The following is a 22,973-nucleotide window of genomic DNA, read 5'->3' on the forward strand; positions in this document are numbered from 1 at the left end:
ACACAGCTTGTAAGAAGTCATCTTGCTCCGGCGCCATTGTGGATTTTAAAAGCCTAAGCAAGAATCATTTGGAAAATTGCCAAGAAGAGGGATGGGTTGCTTTTCTTTTTGCACTCATGCAGACTAGTGCAAGAATGCCAAATTTTACATGATCACAAAAGCTTATACCGCATGAGAAAAGGATGCTGATTGGCTGGGGAGGTGACTCTGGTTGAAGCGTTCTGGAGAAAACAATGGAGAACCAACTCACATTTGCAAAACCCAAAGCAAAGCATATACTGTTAGATATGATGGATGTGATTCCAAGATCGCACTTGTTGACTGAGTGTACTAATAGCTACACCAACAACCAATTTATGATGACCAGTTGAGCTCATAACGTAGCTCATTTACACTTACTGGAAGTGACATGCATTGGTGTATCGGCCTTTCTCTGCAAATAAAAGAAATATGTTTAAGCCTTTATGCTGGGGCCTCAGCTATTTACCATTTATATAGATGATCTGGAGGAGGGAACCGAGTGTATGGTGTCGAAATTTGCTGATGACACCAAGATTGGTGGAACGGCAAATTGCGCGGAGTGTGTGGAGAGTCTGCAGAAGGATCTAGATAGGCTGGGCGAATGGGCCAGGAACTGGCAAATGGAATTTAATGTTGGCAAGTGCGAGGTGGTCCACTTTGGTAGGAATAATGGTAGGAAGGATTATTACTTATGTGGAGAAAAACTGCAGCAGGCGACAATGCAGAGGGACCTCGGGGTCCTTGTGCATGAGTCGCAAAAACCCAGCTTGCAGGTGCAGCAGGTGGTCAGGAAGGCGAATGGGATGCTGGCCTTCATAGCGAGGGGGATTGAATATAAAAGTAGGGAGGTCTTGCTGCGGCTATATAGGGCATTGGTGAGGCTGCAGCTGGAGTACTGTGTGCAGTTTTGGTCGCCGTACTTACGCAAGGATATTTTGGCCTTGGAGGGAGTGCAGAGGAGGTTTACTAGGCTGATGCCGGAGTTGAGGGGGTTGAGCTATGAGGAGAGGCTGAATAAACTAGGCTTGTACTCGTTAGAGTTTAGAAGAATGAGGGGAGATCTCATTGAGACGTATAAGATGATGAATGGGATGGATAGGATAGAGGTGGAGAGACTCTTCCCGCTCAGAAAGGACAGTAGGACTAGGGGGCACAGCCTCAAGATAAAGGGGGGTGCGGTTTAGAACGGAGTTGAGGAAGACCTTCTTCACTCAAAGGGTGGTGAATCTCTGGAATTCTCTGCCCGTTGAAGTGGTGGAGGCTACCTCACTAAATATTTTTAAGACGCGGGTTGATGGGTTATGGGGAGAGGGCGGGAATGTGGAACTGAGCCACGACAGATCAGCCATGATCTTATTGAATGGCGGGGTAGGCTTGAAGGGCCAGATGGCCTACTCCTGCTCCTATTTCTTATGTTCTTATTTCTTTTTTCTTATGTTCTTAAGCCTTGCACCTTTTTGAATTACCTGGAACTTGGGGAGCCTCATTGCTCTCCATTATAAGGTCTCAGCCAAACAATCAGCTCCATTTTCTCCTGTAAAATAAATTCATAGAATCATAGAACCTTACAGTGCAGAAAGAGGCCCTTCGGCCCATCAAGTCTGCACCGACCACAATCCCACCCAGGCTCAACCCCCATATCCCTACATATTTTACCCACTAACCTACACCCGCTAATCCCGCTAACCTAAATTGTGATGGTTTCTTAAAATTTAGCATTTTTGCACTTGTTCTGATGAGGGTAAGACAAAAGATTTTGGTAGTATGTCACTCTTTTCAGCAATATTCTGAAAATATTTCAAGAAACAATTCTTTGGTAACTAAATGAATGTTCAGTACAAGTCAGCTTGGCCAACTCATGACACGAATGCTAAAATGTTTGCCAAACAAAGGCTGAGGTTTAAAGTTTTTTTTGGGATGGATTACTGTGTTTATATAACTCGGATGAAAATCCAAATGCACATTAATACAACTCCCACTTGAGATTTTGATGTAACACGCCTGGGTATGCCCGTGTTTAGAACTGTGCTTCTCCAGTGGGCTGGATCTTGCCCTCAAATATGCATCTTAATAGCCAGTTCCAGAATTGCGCTTACGTACAGTCAGTCAAGCTAACGTGTTGCAAGAAATGTTCATTTTTCTCACGGGAACTGAGATAAGCTCATTGCCAAGCATTGGTTGGAAATTCTGTCCCTTGCCGTTATTGGTACATGAGCTTGAGACAACATTTGTTTCCAAATAATCAGGTAATTTCTGAGTGCCACAGTTACAAGTGTGTTTCTTAATGCTTTTGCTCCAAGATATAACAAATGCCTAGCTGTTTTTCCTATGAGTCTGTTCTGGAGCCAGCTTGCCTGTTGTCTTATGCAAATGATTATTTTCTTCAAAAATGATTTGCAGCTGCATTTTTTTTGAGATAGTTGCGCCATTTCCTGATGTAAATTAATTAGTTGGCTTTATGTGGTCATTGTTGACTTCTAGAATTGCCAATTTTCATTCTTGCAATCCGATATTATTATAATACTCATGGTGGCTGTGGCAGCTCTCTGAAAGAACTATTCAAATACTGCCAGTGCTTTAACTCTTTCCCCATTGCCTTGAAAATTCTTCATTTTCAAGTATTTCCCTGGGTTGTCAGTAAGGGGGCTCTGTGGCCTCTCGGAATCTGCGACCTCTTTAGGTTGCCGAAGAAAGTTCCAAGGGGCTCACCGGAAGTTTACCACAATGCTGTCCCCTTCCCATCCATTCTCAACAAATGCGTCACAAGTGGATGACTAAATGTGTCAACATGTGGCTTGGCTTTGAAAAAGCTGATAAATAACAAGCATTTTACAAAGGATGCCTGTGAGGGAAGTTTGTGAAAGAAGTTTGCCTGAAAGCAAGATGTATGAAGGAAAGAAAAGTGCTCCCAAGATGAGAGATGAAGCACGTGATGACATGATTCTGAACAAATCAAAGCTGAGCTTGGCTTCTGGGCTGAATGGGTTTTCGTCTCTAAGAAGGCACCCAGAGGTTGGAGCGATCCAGGGGAGAATTAGAGGGACCCTGCACAGCAACAAGATGTCTGAGAAGAAAACAGTATGTGACTGGACAGGCCAGTGAACATTTGGAGATGTCAAAGACACCTCCACAGCTTGGTACAATTGTTTCTCAGTACCAGAAACTAGTTATATATGAAGTAAGTAAAACAAAATATAAATAATCCATATGGTTAAATAAGAACAAAAGAAATAGGAGCAGGAGTAGGCCATCTAGCCCTTCGAGCCTGCCCCGCCATTCAATAAGATCATGGCTGATCTGTCGCTGGTCAGTTCCACTTTCCCGCCCTCTCCCCATAACCCTTAATCCCCTCTCTTATCAAGAACCCATCAACCCGTGTCTTAAAAATATTTAGCGAGGCAGCCTCCACCACTTCAACGGGCAGAGAATTCCAGAGATTCACCACCCTTTGAGTGAAGAAGTTCCTCCTCATCTCCGTTCTAAACCGCCCCCCTTTTATCTTGAGGCTGTGCCCCCTAGTCCTACTGTCTTTTTTGAGCGGGAAGAGCCTCTCCACCTCTATCCTATCCATCCCATTCATCATCTTATACGTCTCAATGAGATCTCCCCTCGTTCTTCTGAACTCTAACGAGTACAAGCCCAGTTTATTCAGCCTCTCCTCATAGCTCAACCCCCTCAACTCCGGTATCAGCCTAGTAAACCTCCTCTGCACTCCCTCCAAGGCCAAAATATCTTTGCGCAGGTGCGGCGCCCAAAACTGCACACAGTACTCCAGCTGCGGCCTCACCAATGCCCTATACAGCCGCAGCAAGACCTCCCTACTTTTATATTCAATCCCCCTCGCTATGAAGGCCAGCATCCCATTCGCCTTCCTGACCACCTGCTGCACCTGCAAGCTGGGTTTTTGCGACTCATGCACAAGGACCCCGAGGTCCCTCTGCACCGTCGCCTGCTGCAGTTTTTCACCCCGTAAGTAATAGTCCTTCCTACCATTCTTCCTACCAAAGTGGACCACCTCACACTTGCCAACATTAAATTCCATTTGCCATTTCCTGGCCCATTCGCCCAGCCTATCTAGATCCTTCTGCAGACTCTCCACACCCTCCGCACAATTTGCCGTTCCCCCAATCTTGGTGTCATCAGCAAATTTCGACACGCTACCCTCGGTTCCCTCCTTCAGATCATCTATATAAATGGTAAAAAGCTGAGGCCCCAGCACCGACCCCTGGGGCACTCCACTAGTCACCATCCGCCAATCCGAATAGCACCCGTTGACCCCCACTCTCTGCCTCCTATTTGACAACCAATCCTCTATCCACGCTAACACCCTACCCCCAACTCCATGTCCCTCGACCTTCTGCAATAACCTCTTGTGAGGTACTTTGTCAAACGCCTTCTGAAAATCTAGAAAGATCACATCCACCGGCTCTCCTTTATCCACCGCCCTAGACACATCCTCATAGAACTCCAGTAAATTTGTCAGACACGACTTCCCTTTAATGAAACGGTGCTGTGTCTGCTCTATCAAGCAATTCCCTTCAAGATGCCTCGCAATTTCCTCCTTAATGACAGATTCTAACATTTTACTTACCACAGACGTTAAACTAATCGGCCTATGATTCCCCGCCTTTTGCCTGGCACCCTTCTTAAACAACGGCGTAACATTAGCCGTTTTCCAATCCTCCGGAACTTCCCCGGAATCCAGCGACGTCTGGAAAATAACCACCAAGGCATCCACTATCACCTCCGCCATTTCTTTCAGAACCCTCGGATGCATTCCATCCGGTCCTGGGGACTTGTCCACAATCAGCCCCTCCAGTCTGTCGAGCACCACCTCTCTAGTAACAGTAATGTCATTAAGACCCTCCAGTCCTACCACCTTTCCATCGCTAACACCCGGCAAATTATTCACGTCCTCCTCCGTGAAGACAGAAACAAAAAAGTTATTCAATACCTTAGCCATATCCCCATCCCCTACCACTAGGTCCCCTTTCTCATCCTCTAAAGGACCAACATTCACCCTAGCCAGCCTCTTCCTTTTTATATATTTATAAAAACTCTTGCTATCCTTTTTTATATTAAGCGCTAGCCCAGCTTCATAGTTTCTCCTACCCTTCTTTATCAACTTCTTTGTCAATCTTTGACATTTAAACCTCTCCCAATCCTCATCTCGCCCACTACTCTTAGCTACTCTAAATTCCTCCGCTTTGAATTTAACACTTTCCTTCACCTCCTTCGTTATCCACGGCTTATTACCTCTCCTCCTACGGTCCTTTTTGACCATCGGAATAAATTTCTGCTGAGCACCAAGAAAGATCTCCTTAAAGATCCTCCACTGCTCCTCAACAGACCCTCCCTCCAACGCGCTCCCCCAGTCCACATTCGCCAATTCTTCTCTCATCCTACCGTACTCCCCTCTATTCAAACAAAGGACGCGTGTCCGGGAACCCACTTTCTCCTCCTCCATCTGCACCAGAAACTCCACCATACAATGATCACTCTCCCCAAGAGGATCCTTCACCACAAGGTCCCTAATTCTACCCGCCTCATTACATAACACCAGATCCAAGATAGCTCGCTCCCTCGTCGGCTCCAACACACACTGTTCAAGGAAACTATCCCGGCAGCATTCCAAGAACTCTTCCTCGAGCCCCCTGCATCCAACATGGGTCGACCAATCAATCTGCAGATTGAAATCCCCCATAATTACGGCCGTCCCATTCCTGCACGCCGCACTTATTTGCGCGTTAACAGCCCGCCCCACCTCCAGATCATTATTCAGGGACCTATAGATGACATCCACCAGCGTCTTCCTCCCTTTGCTGTTCCTAATCTCCACCCACAACGATTCCACCCTCTGCTGTATAATGTGTTTATACAGAAAGAACACTTGTGTTGCAGATGTTTCTATGACACAGAAGAGAGGATCCAATGAGTAAAAGATTGAAATGGGATGAATCCTGATTCATCCAATCCCTTTTGAAATTGATGTTAAATCTGCTTCCAGCACCGGTTCAACAGTGCATTCCAGATCATTACTATTCACTGCATGTTAAAAGAAATCAAATTATTGCCTTTCCCATTATTGGTTCTTTAGCTAATTATCAGAAATCATTGTTATCTAAGAATAAGGGGCAGACCATTTAGAACTGAGTTGAGGAGGAATTTTTTCACTCGGTGATGAATCTTTGGAATTCTCTATCCCAGTGGGGCTGCGGAGGTTTAGTCATTCAGTACGCTCAAGATGGAGATTGGTTAGATTTCTAGATATTAAAGACATTAAGGGATATGGGAATAGAGTGGGAAAACAGAGTTCAGGCAGAAGATCAGCCATGATCTAGTTGAATGGCGGAGGAAATTTGAATGGTCATGTGGCCATTTGCTCTGGTTTTCTTATGATTTTGGGGCGACACAGTAGCACAGTGGTTAGCACTGCTGCTTCACAGCTTCAGCAACCTGGGTTTGATTCCCGGCTTGGGTCACTGTCTATGTGGAGTTTGTACATTCTCTTTGTGGCTGCGTGGGTTTTCTCCGGGTGCTCCGGCTTTCTCCCACAGTCTAAAGATGTGCGGGCTAGGTTGATTGGCCATTCTAAATTGCCCTTTAGTGTCCCAGATGTATAGGTTAGAGGGATTAGTGGGGATAGGGCCTGGGTAGCATTGTGGTTGGTGCAGACTCAATGGGCCGAATGGCCTCTACCTGCACTGTAGGATTCTAGAATGCCTCTACTTGATCTCATCCCCTCTGCTCAAAGGAGACCAATCCCTTGTTCGCTGGCTTCTGAGTCACTGCGGTCTGTTATCCTTGGTACCATACTGGCAATCCTTCTCTGCACCCGCTCTAATGTTTTTATATTTTCTCTAAAGTGTCCCCTCCTCAAAACTTTATACATGACCATAACTTCACTATGCCTCCAATGTTTTTGTTTAAACAGCATTATCAACTTGGTCTAACGCTTTCATAGATATTTTGTGAATTCCCATGCCATGAAATTAATTTGGTTTAAAAGGGGGTGAATAACCCACCAAGATTAACATTTATTTATTAGTCACAAGTAAGGCTTATGTTGATACTGCAATGAAGTTACTGTGAAAATCCCCTAGTCGCCACACTCCAGTGCCTGTCCAGGTCAGTGCGCCTAACCAGCACGTCTTTCAGATTGTGGGGGGAAACTGGAATACCCGGAGAAAACCCACACAGACATGGGGAGAATGTGCAAACTCCACACAGACTGTGACCCAAGCCATGAATTGAACTCAGCTTCCTGGCGCTGTGAGGCAGCAGTGCTAACTGCTGTGCCACCTTATAGAACATGATAAAACATGTATCTCAACTCTTAATATTTCCCTTAAATAATTCCTGAAATCCTGAATATTGCACACTTTGCATGTTTTTTCCCCCAGCAGAATGAAGGCTGGGAATATCAGCTGCCCCATGAGCCTTGTGCCACTGGAGTTGGCGTCTTAAGTCCTTGGTCTGAATTGGCTGGCAGCTGCCAAAGGTGGGGCTTCCTCTCCAGTGAGGTCACCTACAGCATGTTATGGGGTGGGTTGGCATGCAGCGGGTCGATTTTCCTTTTTGGTGGGCAGTGGCAGGTTCAGTTCCGGCCTTGGGTGACTGTGTGGAGTTGCATATTCTCCCCATATCTGCTATAGTTTCCTTTGAGTGCTCCGGTTTCCCCTCTTAGCACAAAGATGTGTGGTTTAGGCAGATTGGCTGTGTTAAATTGCCCCTTAGTGTCAGGGAGATTAACGGGGTGAATACATGGGGTTACAGCGGCACAGCAGTTAGCACTGCTGCCTCACAATGCCAGGGAACAGAGTTCGATTCATGGCTTGGGTCATTGTCTGTGTGGAGTTTGCACATTCTCTCCGTGTCAGTGTGGGTTTCCTCCAGGTGCTCCGGTTTCCTTCCACAATCTGAAAGATGTGCTGGTTAGGCACACTGACCTGGACAGGCACCGGAGTGTGGCGACTAGGAGATTTTCACATGGGGATAGGGCCTGGGTTGGATTGTTCTCAGTGCAGGCTCAATGAGCCAAATGGCCTCTTTCTGCACTGTAGGGATTCTTTGTTTATTGGCAGTTCTGGGCTCCTGACCTGGAATTCATCCTGATGTCTGGATCTGGATCCTGGGGCAAAAACCCAGTCATGCCCTGGCGAAAAAAGTAAGTTAGCCATGTGAAAGATATCAGGTACTTTTAGGGATCATTTCTGTAGTTTCTTACTGGAGAAATGTGTTCTAAAGTGGTCAGGTTATTATATGACAATAACATCAGTCACTTTAGATGTGTGGAGGGACTAAGGACAAAATTGTTTGCAAGAACAGAGAAGATTAAGAGCGGCACAGTGGTTAGCACTGCTGCCTCTCAGTTCCAAGGACCCGGGTTCAATTTCTGGCTTGGGTTGCTGTCTGTGGAGTTTGTACGTTCTCCTCATATCTGCGTGTGTTTTCTCCAGGTGCTCTGGTTTCCTCCCACAGCCCAATGATATGTGGGCTAGGTGCATTGGGCCATGCTAAATTGCCCCTTAGTGTCCCAGGATGTGTAAACTAGAGGGATTAGTGGGGTAATTATGTGGGATTACGGGGATTTGGCCTAGGAGGAATTGTTATTGGCGCAGACTCGATAGGCTGAATGGCCTCCTTTTGCACTGTAAGGATTCTACGATTAAGTGGAGGTGTTAATAAAATTACGATTGTGTTTGATGGAGCAAATATGGAGATCTGTTTTCAGAATGCCTGGTAAGAAGATACAGATTTCAAGTACAAGGTAAAAGAACCAGAGGAAACGAGGGGAAACTTATTTTTACGCAGCATGTTTTGATCTGGAGTGCACTACCTGGAAGGGTGCTGGATGTTGATTCAACAGTAACTTTCAAAAAGGGTTTGGATGACTCGTGAATGGAAAAGAATTCCATTGGTATGGGGAAAGAACAGGAGAATGGGGATTAATTGCCTTGCTCGACCAAAGAGCTGCCACAGGGCACAGTGGAACAATTGGCAACCTTCAACATTTATTCTGGGAGGCTCAGGAACCAGGAGGCACAGTTTTAAGATAATAGACAAAAAGCCAGAGGTGAGGCTAAAGAAAAGACCTTTGTATGCAGCACATTATGACAATTTGGAATTCATTTCCTAATCGAGTGGTGGATGCGGATTTGAGTTGTAACTTTCAGAAGGGGAATTGAATATATACGTAGTATTTACAGCACAAACAGGTCATTTGGCCCCATAGGTGTAAGTCTGTGTTTATGCTTTACAACTCCCAACCCACTTCATCTAATGCCATTAACATATCATACTATTCCTTTTTGCTTATGTGCTTATCCAGTTTCCCCACAAATGCACCTATGCTGTTTAACTCAAGTTGAGATCAAATTGCAGCTAACTACCCTCTGAGCAAAGATATTTCTCCAGAATTCCCAATTGGAGTTATTAGAAATTGTGGTCTTTTAAGCCTGGTCTCCTCCTAACTGGAATTACTTTCTATCAATTCCCTCTTTCATTATCTTCGATCAGAGGTGCTTACAGCGCAGAAGGAGGCCATTTGACCCATCTTCCTGCCTGTTCCCTAAACCTTTGATTCTTTATAGATGAAGAATCTGTCTAACACGACCTTGAATGATGCAGCCTTATCTGCGCACAGTGAGAGAGAATTCCAAAGACTAGCGACCCCCTGAGTGGATAAATTCCTCCTAATCTCAGTCTTGAATGGGTGACTCCTTATCTTGAAACTGTGCCCCCTAGTTCTAGATTCCTCCACAAGGGGAAACATCCTCTCAGCATCAACCCTGGCACGCTTCCTCAGAACCTTGTATATTTCCATAAAATCACCTCAGATTCTTAATGAGTAAAGGCCCGGCCTGCTGAAACTTTCCTCATAAGACATCTACTAATGAATCAACGTAGTGAATCTTGATTCTGTATTGTCATGTCTTCTGGAATTTTATCACTGCTGTCCTCTGTGTTAGCTGCACCTCCCAATTTAGAATAAACCTCAAATTTTAAATAGTACTTCAGATTTGTCAGACCAGCTAGTTTATTTGTTAATATCAAAACAAACTATTGCAGATGCTGAAGCAAAAACAGAAAATGCTGGAAAAAGTCAGCAGATCTGAAGGCATCTGTGGAACGAGAGTGGGGCCAACAATCCGAGTCTGGATGGGAGTCATCCAAACTTGAAACATTGGCTCCATTCTTTCTCCACTGGTGCTGTCAGATCTGCTGACATTTTCCAGCGTTATGTGAACGTTGGACAACTAATGCTGACGCATGGAAAGCCACTTTCCACCATTTGCCAATTGGAAAAACTGTCTTTAATCCTGTTTTCCGTTCTGTAGCCAGCCTGCTATCCATTATGTTATTTATCCCCTGACTACACATTCTGACCTCAAGTCAATATACATCAAAAAGAAGAATCGGTGAACTGTGAGGAAAGGGAGGGGAGTGGGATTTATTAGATAGCTCTAACAAAGCTCTGGCACAGGCAGGCTTGTTCCTTCTGTGCTGTAAGGTACTATTATTCTATAATCATTTGCGTAAATGAAACCTTGACGTAAACCGCCCAAAAATAATTGCTTGGTTTTTAAAATGGCATTGTTTGGGCATACATTGAATTATTGCTTTTAATGATTTGATGTATTTCAGGGTGATGAACATGCTCGGAGAAGTGTGCTACTTGAAGGAGATGAGCTGCTGACTTTCTACTATCAGGATGTAAAAACGCTGTACGATGTGTTAAAAAGGGGTTTGGTTGTATCAGGTCAGTATTATAGGCCTTATATGCTGTTTGTGTCGATGGCAAAAAATGGAAGTTAATATCTCACCACAGGGATATATCTATAGCAAAATTCAATTTTTTGTTAGTTATCATGTTCAGTTTTTGAGTAGAAATGTGCAGTAGAGGAGATGGCAAAGTTGCATGGGCAATCAACTGTACCTGCATGGAGCAGGCTACAATTCAGCACTGACTGAGTGATAGCAAGGAGAATGTTTACTTGCTTTGGTGCTGAAGGAATGGTGAGAATCATTAAGGAACCTTCAGTGATGATTAAAGCTTCTTTTTGCAAGTGGAGTGGGAGAAGAAAAGGTATTAAGCAATTTGAGACTATAATGTTGAATTCCTGCAAAGAACTTGGTGTCTTTTGGAGTACTGCGTCCAGTTTCATACACTTACGCACAGAACTTCTCTAAAATAATGGAAAAATTTAGTACATTCACTAAAATGTCAACCGAGATTAGATAATCATAGAATCCCTACAACAGTGCAGAAAGAGGCCATCTGGCCCGTTGAGTCTGCACTGACCACAATCCCACCTAGGCCCTACCCCCATATTCCTTTGTATTTACCCGCTAATCCTTCTAACCTACGCATCTCAGGACATTTAAGGGGCACTTTTTAGCATGGCCAATCAATCTAACCTGCACATCTTTGGATTGTGGGAGGAAACTGGAGAACCTGGAGGAAACCCACGCAGGCACAAGGAGAATGTGCAAACCCCACACAGACAGTGACCCAAGTCAGGAATCGAACCCAGGTTCCTGGAGCTGTGAAGCAGCAGTGCTAACCGCTGCGCTACTGTGCCGCTATATTACTGTGCTACTGTACTGTAAGTTTCTGATGAGTTTTTTTTATCTTGAGCAGAGAGTGTTATGGAATCTTCAAAATTATTTTTACTCATTCATGGAATGTGAGTGGTGCTGAGGGAAATAGTATTTTACACCCATCCCTAATTTCCCATGAGTGGTAAGCTGCCTTCTCGAACTCCTGCAGATTCTGTGATTTAGGTACACCCCCAGTGCTGTTAGGGAGGGAGTTCCAGGATTTTGACCCAGCGACAGTGAACAAACAGTCATACATTTCCAAGTCAGGATGGTTTGTAGCTTGGAAGGGAACTTCCAGCTGGATGGTGTTTCCATGTATCTGCCACCGTTGTCTTTTAGATGGTAGCGACCATGGGTTTGCAAGGTGCTATCCAAGGAACTTTTGGTGAGTTCCTCCAGATTGTGAACGATAAAGTAATAGCGATGATCTCCATTTGTAATCAGAGGGCACAAATTCATGGTATTCACAAAAAATTAAAAGGGGCATCAGTGGAAGCTCCTTTACAAAGAGAGTTGTTAGAATGTGGATTTTGCCACTAACTACCATTGAGGCAAACTCATTTTTTTTTTTTGAAAGCAAATTGGGGCTATTCTTGAAAAAAAAAATCAACATTTAAAAGGCATGTGGGCTGTAGGGTGGATTAGATGAGATGGAGGGCAGAAAAGGATGTAAGTTCAATGGGCTGAATGTCTTGTTTCTGTGGTGTATTGTTCAATAATAGTATGTTATTCATCTTTTCATTGTATGATTCTTATACTGACAGGAAATTTGTGAAGTATCTTCAGCTAAACACTAACCCCTCTTTATCTGTTTGAAGGTGTTTTCCAATGGAGCTAATATGTGCAAATTGTGCATGCCCCTGCAAACACAAAAAGGCTTTGAAATTGGCGTACAACAGCTTGCGTTAATGCAGCATTTTAGCTGTGTAAAATGTTCCAGAGTAATTATGAGGCAAAAATTGTATTTTTGCACCAGCAATGCAAATGGATTTTTAGTTTAAAACATCAAAATTATTGTGTGGGCAGTTTTAAAGAACATATCTCATCATGGTAGGTTAGGATCTTTTATATGCAAAGAGTTCAATTTTGCTTTATGATTTTTTTTTAAGATAATGGTCCCTGTTTGGGTTTCAGGAACCCAAACCAGCCTTACAATTGGATAACATACCAGGAAGTAAGTAATATTTTGTTTTTTATTCTGATAGGTATGTGGAAATCCAAGATCTGAAAAGTTTTGTTGGTGGGTTAAGGGCCAGTTATTGTTTGCTTCAAAAAGTTTGAGGAAATCTGTGGATAGTAAGTCATACTTCTATTTATGATGACGTTGGAGGTAAACAGTTTGATGATCCATCAGAGAACTCGCCCAATAAAAGATGCCAGGTTGTTTTAAGTCTGAGATGTGTTCTTTTTCAGTGTCTCTCTTCCACAGAACGTCTTAATTATTTTCATTCTTACTCGAATCAATCTTAACCAGAGCATATTCAGAAATGGTTTCTCTACCCATTCAGGCATCCAGTAATAAGTGTAAGGTGAAGGACAAAGCCTTCTAGGCCACGATTGGCTTAAGGAAATTAAGTTAAATTGAACTGAATTTCCCAAGTATGGGAGGGTGGTCTGCCAAACTGATGAAGAAATATGAGAGTATCTTCAGTGATAGGTTAGGCAAGATAAAAGACCTGCAGGTGAAGATCTGAGTGAATCCAGAGGCAACCCCTTGATTTTTTTCCGGACAAATCCAGTACTATTGAGAAGAGATTGGAAGAACTAGGCATTATCCAGCCAGTTCAGTTTGTAGAATAGGCAGCATCCATTGAGTCGTGTAGAAGCCAGACAAGACTGTCTGTGTTTTGTGGGGCTTTAAGTTAACAGTTAATCAGGCTGCCAAGTTGGATAAGCATCCAATCCTGAAGGCTGAAGACCTGTAAGCAAAGCTGGCTGGAAATCAATCTTATGCAAAGCTGGATATGAGTCGTGCATATCAGCAACTTGAATGAGACAATGCTTCCCAAGGTTATGCCATAGTAAACACACACAAAAGTTGTTCCAATACACATGCCTGCCTTTTGGCATGTCATAAGAACATAAGAAATAGGAGCAGGAGTAGGCCAACTAGCCCTTCGAGCCTGCCCCGCCATTCAATAAGATCATGGCTGATCTGTCGTGGCTCAGTTCCACATTCTCGCCCTCTCCCCATAACCCTTAATCCCCTCTCTTATCAAAAACCCATCAACCTGCGTCTTAAAAATATTTAGCAAGGTAGCCTCCACCACTTCAACGGGCAGAGAATTCCAGAGATTCACCACCCTTTGAGTGAAGAAGTTCCTCCTCAACTCTGTTCTAAACCGCCCCCCCTTTATCTTGAGGCTGTGCCCCCTAGTCCTACTATCCTTTCTGAGCAGGAAGAGTCTCTCCACCTCTATCCTATCCATCCCATTCATCATCTTATATGTCTCAATGAGATCCCCCCTCATTCTTCTAAACTCTAACGAGTACAAGCCTAATTTATTCAGCCTCTCCTCATAGCTGAACCCCCTCAACTCCGGCATCAGCCTAGTAAACCTCCTCTGCACTCCCTCTTCTGCGTGTGTATTTTACAGAGGACAATGGAGAGTTTGCTGCGAGTTGCGGTATACCTTGATGTCATAACTGGATCGACAGAAACCAAATATCAAGTAAACTTAGAGGAGGTGCTGAAGAGATTTCAAGAGGCAAGTTTGCTTCAAGAAGGAGAAATGTACTTTTCAAGCCACTGAGAGAACCTACCTATGGTACCTTGTAAATGCACAAGGATTGCATCCTATGATGCAATCATAGATGGTATCAAGGCCATAAGGAAGGCAATGGCACCCAAGACACAGTTGAGCTCAGTTCATTTTTGGGAATGGTATATTTCTATGGGCGTTTTTTACCAAACCTGTTGACATTATTGAATATTCTGCAAAAGAAACACCAGCTTTGCCCTTTTAAAGATTCCCCAGAAAGAAGCTCTCAATAGAATAAAACGATAGCTGCATTCTTCAAACTTGTTTGTGCATTTCAGCTTGTCTGAGGAACTGGGGTAATTGGTGATGCCCCTCCATCTCCATATGGCGTTTGGTGTTGTCTCATGAGGTGGACAATTGATCTAGAAGATTAATAGGATTTGTCTCAAGAACACTCTCGGGAGCCAAAAAAGGCTACTCTCAAATTGAGAAAAAGGGATTATCAATAGTTTGTGATGTCAAGAAATTCCACCAGTATTTGTATGGTTGGCACTTCACCATTATTTCTGATGACAAACCACTTTTGCATCTCTTTAAAGACGACAGTTGAATTGGCAAGGATTTTATGCTGGGCATTAATACTCTCCAACTATAAATATGCCTTCAAGCACAGGCCTTGAACACACAGCAAATGCAGTTGTGCTTTTTTGCCAACTTTTGCAGGAGAGTGCTGCACCTTCTCTAGTACCGCAGGAAATTGTCATTGCTTTTAATTTCTTGGACATGTTGCCAGTCTCGGTGAAACAGATCAAGCTCTGGATCAGTCGGGACTTGCTGCTGTCTAATGAACCAGTTTCTGAAGAGATGAAACCATATTTCATACAAAAAACTGAGTTGAGTTGCCAAGATGGCATCATACTTGCAACATAAGAACATAAGAATTAGGAGCATAGAACATAGAACATAGAACATTACAGCGCGGAACAGGCCCTTCGGCCCACAATGTTGCGCCGACCAGTCTTATTTTTAAAAAAAAACATTGACCCACTAATCTAAACCACTCCTTTTTCGTCCATAAACCTATCCACCAATCTCTTAAACGCCCCCAAACTAGGCGCATTAACAACTGCAGCAGGCAGGGCATTCCAGTCCCTCACCACCCTCTGGGTAAAGAACCTGCCCCTGACATCCGTCCTATAACTACCCCCCCTTAATTTAAAGCCATGCCCCCTCGTGCTAGATTTCTCCATCCGAGGAAACAGGCTATCACCATCCACCCTATCTAAACCTCTAATCATCTTATATGTTTCTATAAGATCCCCTCTTAGCCGCCTTCTTTCCAGTGAAAACAACCCCAAATCCCTCAGTCTCTCCTCATAGGACCTCCCCTGCATACCAGGCAACATCCTGGTAAACCTCCTCTGCACCCTCTCCAAAGCCTCCACATCCTTCCTGTAATGTGGGGACCAAAACTGCACACAGTACTCCAAGTGCGGCCGCACCAGAGTTGTGTACAGTTGCAACATGACGCTGCGACTCCTAAATTCAATCCCCCTACCAATAAACGCCAAGACACCGTATGCCTTCTTAACAACCTTATCTACTTGATTCCCAACTTTCAGGGATCTATGTACACATACACCTAGATCCCTCTGCTCCTCCACTCTATTCAAAGTCCTCCCGTTAGCCCTATACTCAACACATCTGTTATTCCTACCGAAATGGATTACCTCACACTTCTCCGCATTAAACTCCATCCGCCACCTCGCGGCCCAGCTCTGCAACCTGTCCAAGTCACCCTGCAAACTTCGACACCCTTCCTCACAATCTACCACACCTCCAGGAGTAGGACATCTGGCCCCTCGAGCCTGCTCCACCATTCAATAAGATCACGGCTGATCTTTTCGTGGACTCAGCTCCACTTGCCCTCCTGCTCACCATAACCCTTAATTCCTTAACTGTTCAAAAATTTATCTAACCTTGCCTTAAAAGCATTCAATGTGGTAGTCTCAATTACTTCACTGGGCAGGGAATTCCGCAGATTCACAACCCATTGGGTGAAGAAGTTCCTCCTCAACTCAGTCCTAAATCTGGTCCTGCTTATTTTGAGGTTATGCCCCTGGTCCTAGTTTCACCCACCAGTGGAAACAACCTCCCTGCTTCTATCTTATCTGTTCCCTTCATAATTTTATGTTTCTATAAGATTTCCCATCAAAATTCTAAATTCCAATGAGCTTAGGCCCAGTCTACTCAGTCACTCCTCATAAGCCAATCCTCTCAACTCCGGAATCAACCTTGTGAACCTCCTCTGCACTTCCTCCAGTGCCAGTACATTCATTCTCAAGCAAGGAGACCAGAACTGTACACAGTACTCCAGATGTGGCCTCACCAGCACCTTATACAGCTAAGACATAACCTCGCTGTTTTTAAGCTCCAAGTTTGAAGAGCAAGAGTCCCTGTAGCAGGAAGGAAGTTGCACCTAACTGAATTACACAGTGCCCATCTAGGTATATTTAAGATGAAGATGCTCATTAGGCATTATGTCTGGTGACCTGGCATTGATGTTGACATTGTGAGCCTAGTCTAGCACTATGAGCACTACCAGTCACAACAAAGGTTGTCTGTTGTAGCCCAATCCACCCTTGGGAGTGGCCTGGCCAACCCTGGATACAAGTTCAAATTGATTATGTTGGCCCATTCATGGGCACAGTGGTTTTGCTCTTTGTCGATGCACATTCAAAGTGTATGGAAGCGTTTGAGGAGAAGTCTCTAAACGCTACAGTTGAGCAATTATGTCAAAGTTTTCCCACCCACAGAACACCTGAAGCTGTAGTGTCTGGTAATGAACCCGTCTTCACTAGTGCTGAGTTTCAGAACTTCGCCATCCTCAGTGGTATCAAGCACATTAGAACTGCGCCTTATCACCCAACATCCAATGGACTAACTGAACAAACTATCCAAAACTGTCTCTGTCCTAAAGAAGCAGTCAGGAAGCAAGAGAGACAAGGATCTCACAATTCCTCCCAGGCTATTGGACCACTCTTCATGCAGCAATAGAATATCTGCCAGCAAAATTGTTGATGAACCATTGTCTCAGAGCGAGACTGAGCCTCGTGGTCAGCCAAAGCAGTCACGATTCGTGTAAGTCAACACTGTCATTTTCAGTGGATGAAGCCATGTATGTGGAAAAGTTTGGAAATGGGTTGACTTGGGTCTCTGGAGTTGTTGTATCCCAAACAGAAACCTTGTCTTATCAAGTGGATATAGAAGAAGGATCGCCTGCAAACATGTAGACCATTTGAAAGAACAAGAGTTGTCCCAGCAGCCAGTTCTGCCATCATGAGCTACATTGCCATCTGGAAATTTTGTCGACCAACCAAGCACTGAAGCACCGGGTCATCCTGTTACAGGCGCAACTGACATCCCCATGGAAACAGATTGAACTGAGATGCCTATACCTGAAGAGACACCTGTGATTGTGATTTCTACTGAGACCAGACAGAGGAGTTATGCCATCCACTAAGAATTGGAGACCAACTGAAAGATTTAATTCATAATGGGACTGAGTTTATGTATTCAATGATTAATTATCTGGGACTGTGTAAATTGAGTATTGACATTTGTGTGGAGGGATGTGGTGATTGCCCCTTTTAAGTATCAACCTGCAGTGTAAGGGTCACATGACTCACGTAGGAGAAGGGATTGGATCATCCTGGTGAACAGGGCTTGCTGTTGAAGAACATTCTAGACAGCTGTCTGCAGTCTCTGTATAGCCTTTATCTGTGAATAAGCGTGTTGTGGTTTTTCCCTTAACTGGTGAATGAGAAATATTACAGGACATGAGAGGCGAGGAGGGAATTCTGAAGTTGGGACCTAGGCACCCCAAGCCACGGCTGCTAATTATAGATGATGGAATTTGTGCAGTGCAGAGATCTCGGAGTGTTAGAAGATTAGTAAAGATTACAGAAATGGGGAGGATATACTTCAGTGGGCTTTAAGTATTTGTGATTAGTTTAGATTTGTAATCAGAAGGCCCCAAAATTAATCCACATAATTGTTTAGCTTCATTTCTTGGAGCTTCATTATCCAGAAAAGTTGTTGAAATGTATTGTTAGCATTAACTTGCAACGTTTTTATTTTTTCAATTACGTAAGTATTCTCATTTATGTTAATTGATTTTATCAAATCTCAATCTGGTCTTGTATGCTTGGATTTTTGATTTAATTTATTATTATCACATATCAGTATAGAGTGAAATGTCTTGTTTCTTGACTGCTATACAGACAAAGCATACTGTTGATAGAGTACATAGAGGAGAAGGGAAGGAGTCATAGATGGGATGTAGAGAAAGATCAACTTAATATAAGGTAGATCCATTCAAAATACTGAGGCTGTCATGTTTTTGGGGAATTGGGTCTTAGTAAGATCATTTTTCTTCTCTCTGTGTAAGTAGTTACATTATTGATGGGGGGAATGAGATGGTTATGTTTACATTTATGTTCCTTAACTTGTCTTTTAGGTTATAAACAGAGCAGAATTTGTGGGTTCAGGATTACTCACGCGAGGATACAGACCAGGGAATGAACAATTTATAGGAGTATTTGCACAGAACAGACCAGAGGCAAGTATTTTTTCTTGGAGATAATGCAAAGGGTTTACTGACCCCACTAAGCATGTTTTCCAGCGGGTGACATGGTAGCACACTGGTTAGCACTGCTGCCTCACAGCACCAAGGACCCAGGTTTGATTCCTGGCTCGGGTCACTGTCTGTATGGAGACTGCACGTTCTCCCCATGTCTGTGTGGGTTTCTTCCAAGTGCTCCGGTTTCCTCCCACAATCTGAAAGATGTGGTGGTTAGGTGCATTGACCTGAATAGGCACCGCAGCGTGGCGACCACAGGAATTACACAGTAACTTCATTGCAGCGTTTAATGTAAGCCTTACTAGTGACTAATAAATAAACTTTACCTTACTTTAAATCTTCCAGTCCTGCCAAGTCTACTACGTTTTGCAGGGTGGGGTGGCCACCTTCGGTGGAAACAGAAAATCCTGCTGGCAGGAAGGGCCGCACAATCCCACCCAATGTATTTTTTTTCTTGGCCATCACAACTATTTTGGTCATTTGTGAATCAAAGGCATATGAACAATTAGCATACTTTTCATATGTGACATTGAAATATACTTTAATGCTCTTTAATATCTGTTTCTACCATTCCTGATGTGAGGCAATATCCAAGATGTGGAAGCAATCAGTAAGCAGAGGTATTCATAACCTGATACAAACTTCACAAGAAAATACTGCATTGAAAACCTTGTCATTTATTATTTAAGAAAGACACTATTTCTGGCTGGTTGTACAGGTACAATCAGCTGACCCACACAGTCCTGGCCCAGGGTGGGAGGAGGGTATTTGAAATCCTGCCGATATTATCCTATTCTCCATTCCTAACGAGACCTAAATAAGGTGTCTGGAGTCAGGTTGAGATCAATTGATGATTCTATAGAGTCCCACACAGACCTGCCAAACTTGAATTCCTTCCCATCACAGCTGGCATTGATATTTTCCAATATTTTGGGGCTCAACCAACTGAGCAAGAGGGGGAGAAATGATCTTTGCATACCTTGAGAAAGATTGGACAGCTCTAACCTTTTTGCAAGAAACTCAATACATTTTCTCATTGCACATCAAACTCTAATGAGACTGGGTGCGATAATCATTCTGTCTAAATGTGGAAGGTTGGCCATTTTAATCAGCACACATCTACACCCACAGTGGAGGTAGTCATTCCAGGGGAATGTGATGACTGTCTTTCTCAGTGGTTAGCTAACTAGTGAAATAATAACAATGTTAAGTGATAGTGTCCCAAACGTGGCTGAGACCTTGAATAACTTTTTTGTTTCAGTCTTCACGGAGGAGGACGTGAATAATTTGCCGGGTGTTAGCGATGGAAAGATGGTAGGAGTGGAGGGCCTGAATGACATTATTGTTACTAGAGAGACAGTGCTCGACGGACCGGAGGGACTGATTGTGGACAAGTCCGCAGGACTGGATGGAATGCATCCAAGGGTTCTGAAAGAAATGGCGGAGGTGATAGTGGATGCCTTGGTGATTATTTTCCAAACGTCGCTGGATTCCGGGGAAGTGCCGGAAGATTGGAAAACGGCTAACGTTACGCCGTTGTTTAAGAAGGGTGGCAGGCAAAAGGCAGGGAATTATAGGCCGGTTAGTTTAACGTCTGTTGTAGGTAAAATGTTAGAATCCGTGATCAAGGAGAAAATAGCGAGGCATCTTGAGGAGAATTGTTTGATAGAGCAGACGCAGCACGGTTTCGTTAAGGGAAGTCGTGTCTGATGAATTTATTGGAGTTCTATGAGGATGTGTCTAGGGCGGTGGATAGAGGAGAGCCGGTGGATGTGGTCTTTCTTGGTTTTCAGAAGGCGTTTGATAAGGTGCCTCACAAGAGATTATTACAGAAGGTCAGGGGGCATGGAGTTGGGGGTAGGGTGTTAGCGTGGATAGGGGATTGGCTGTCAAATAGGAGGCAGAGAGTGGGGGTCAATGGGTGCTATTCGGATTGGTGACTAGTGTGGAGTGCCCCAGGGGTCGGTGCTGGGGCCTCAGCTATTTACCATTTATATAGATGACCTGGAGGAGGGAACCGAGTGTATGGTGTCGAAATTTGCTGATGACACCAAGATTGGTGGAACGACAAATTGTGCGGAGGGTGTGGAGAGTCTGCAGAAGGATCTAGATAGGCTGGGCGAATGGGCCAGGAACTGGCAAATGGAATTTAATGTTGGCAAGTGTGAAGTTGTCCACTTTGGTAGGAATAATGGTAGGAAGGACTATTACTTACATGGCGAAAAACTGCAGCTTGCGACGGTGCAGAGGGACCTCGGGGTCCTTGTGCATGAGTCGCAAAAACCCATCCTGCAGGTGCAGCAGGTGGTCAGGAAGGCGAATGGGATGCTGGCCTTTATAGCGAGGGGGATTGAATATCAAAGTAGGGAGGTCTTGCTGCAACTGTACAGGGCAGTGGTGAGGCCGCAGCTGGAGTACTGTGTGCAGTTTTGGTCACCGCACTTACGCAAGGATATTTTGGCCTTGGAGGGAGTGCAGAGGAGGCTCACTAGGCTGATACCGGAGTTGAGGGGTTTGAACTATGAGGGGAGGCTGAATAAACTAGGCTTGTACTCGTTAGAGTTTAGAAGAATGAGGGGAGATCTCATTGAGACATATAAGATGATGAATGGGATGGATAGGATAGAGGTGGAGAGGCTCTTCCCGCTCAGAAAGGACAGTAGGACTAGAGGGCACAGCCTCAAGATAAAGGGGGGGCGGTTTAGAACAGAGTTGAGGAGGAACTTCTTCACTGAAAGGGTGGTGAATCTCTGGAATTCTCTGCCCGTTGAAGTGGTGGAGGCTGCCTCGCTAAATATATTGAAGACGCGGGTTGATAGGTTTTTGATAAGCAAGGGGATTAAGGGTTATGGGGAGAGGGCGGGAAGGTGGAACTGAGCCACGACAGATCAGCCATGATCTTATTGAATGGTGGGGCAGGCTCGAAGGGCTAGATGGCCTACTCCTGCTCCTATTTCTTTTGTTCTTATGTGCTTGCCCCTACATTTCCTAAATGCATTATGTAGAATAATTATTCACAATATTAACATTGTCCCTGAGTATGAAATTTATCCTACAGTCAGGCAGCCACAACAGGTGCAGTGCAGTGTCCCAGGTACAATTTTAATTGGGAGAATCCAAATCACAGCTGCCTTCTCTGAGAAAATAATATTTCATGCTCCCTTTGATTAGCATTGAGGATAAGCTGAATGCCTTATAACTGTATTGAAATTTTGACAGTTTCTGATATTTATTGTGCGTTTATTAAATTGACCTTGTTAGCCTTTATCACAAGAGGATTTGAGTATAGGAATAGTGAAATGTTGCTTCAATTGTATAGAAGTTTGGTTAGGTCGCACCTGGAATATTGGTGATAGGTTTGGTCCTCTGACCTCAAAGAGGGTGTTATTGCCATAGAGGGAATGCGAAGAAAGTTTACCAGATTTGTTGGCAGACTAGGCCTATATTCTCTGGAGTTTCAAAGAATGAAAGATGATCTCATGGAAACCTACAAAATACTGAAAGGAATAGACAGGATAGATGTAGGTAATCCCCTGGGTGGGGAACCTAGAACCAGATTCCACAATTTCAAAATAAGGGGAATGCCATTTTGAATCCAATGATGAGAAATTCCTTTGCATGGAGAGTTGTGAATCTTTGGAATTCTGTACCCCAGAGAGCTGCGGAAGCTTAGTCATTGAGTATGTTCAAAGCAGACACTGATCGATTTCTGCTTAACAATAACAGAAAGTGTTATGGGGATAGTGGGCGTAAAAGGCATTGAAGTATCCAATTAGCCATGATCATATTGAATAGTGGAGCAGGCTTGATGGTTGAATGGCCTACGCTTGTTCCCATTCTATGATCTAACGATATAATCAGTCAGCTGAAAGTGTTAAACATTCTCTGGTTCATTTCAGTGGGTGATTATTGAACAGGCCTGTTACACCTACTCCATGGTGGTGGTGCCATTGTATGACACATTGGGAGCTGAAGCTATTTCCTATATCTTAAACAAAGGTAGG

The 22,973-nt window shown here is 44.0% G+C and overlaps 1 protein-coding gene across 3 annotated transcripts in view; it reads left to right on the forward strand.

Moving 5' to 3' along the window:
- acsl1a (acyl-CoA synthetase long chain family member 1a) overlaps positions 1 to 22,973 on the forward strand; it is a 196,212-nt gene that overhangs the window by 118,645 nt on the left and 54,594 nt on the right. For all 3 annotated transcript variants that reach the window (XM_080189404.1, XM_080189405.1, XM_080189406.1), the window contains exons 3-6: positions 10,669 to 10,783; positions 12,735 to 12,799; positions 18,847 to 18,948; positions 22,869 to 22,968. In XM_080189404.1, coding sequence (XP_080045530.1) covers positions 10,669 to 10,783; positions 12,735 to 12,799; positions 18,847 to 18,948; positions 22,869 to 22,968 — 382 coding nt within the window. The remainder of the gene's footprint in view (positions 1 to 10,668; positions 10,784 to 12,734; positions 12,800 to 18,846; positions 18,949 to 22,868; positions 22,969 to 22,973) is intronic.

This window comes from Carcharhinus amblyrhynchos, chromosome 5 (assembly GCF_965287045.1).
Source record: "Carcharhinus amblyrhynchos chromosome 5, sCarAmb.v2.hapA, whole genome shotgun sequence".
Lineage (NCBI taxonomy): Eukaryota > Metazoa > Chordata > Chondrichthyes > Carcharhiniformes > Carcharhinidae > Carcharhinus > Carcharhinus amblyrhynchos.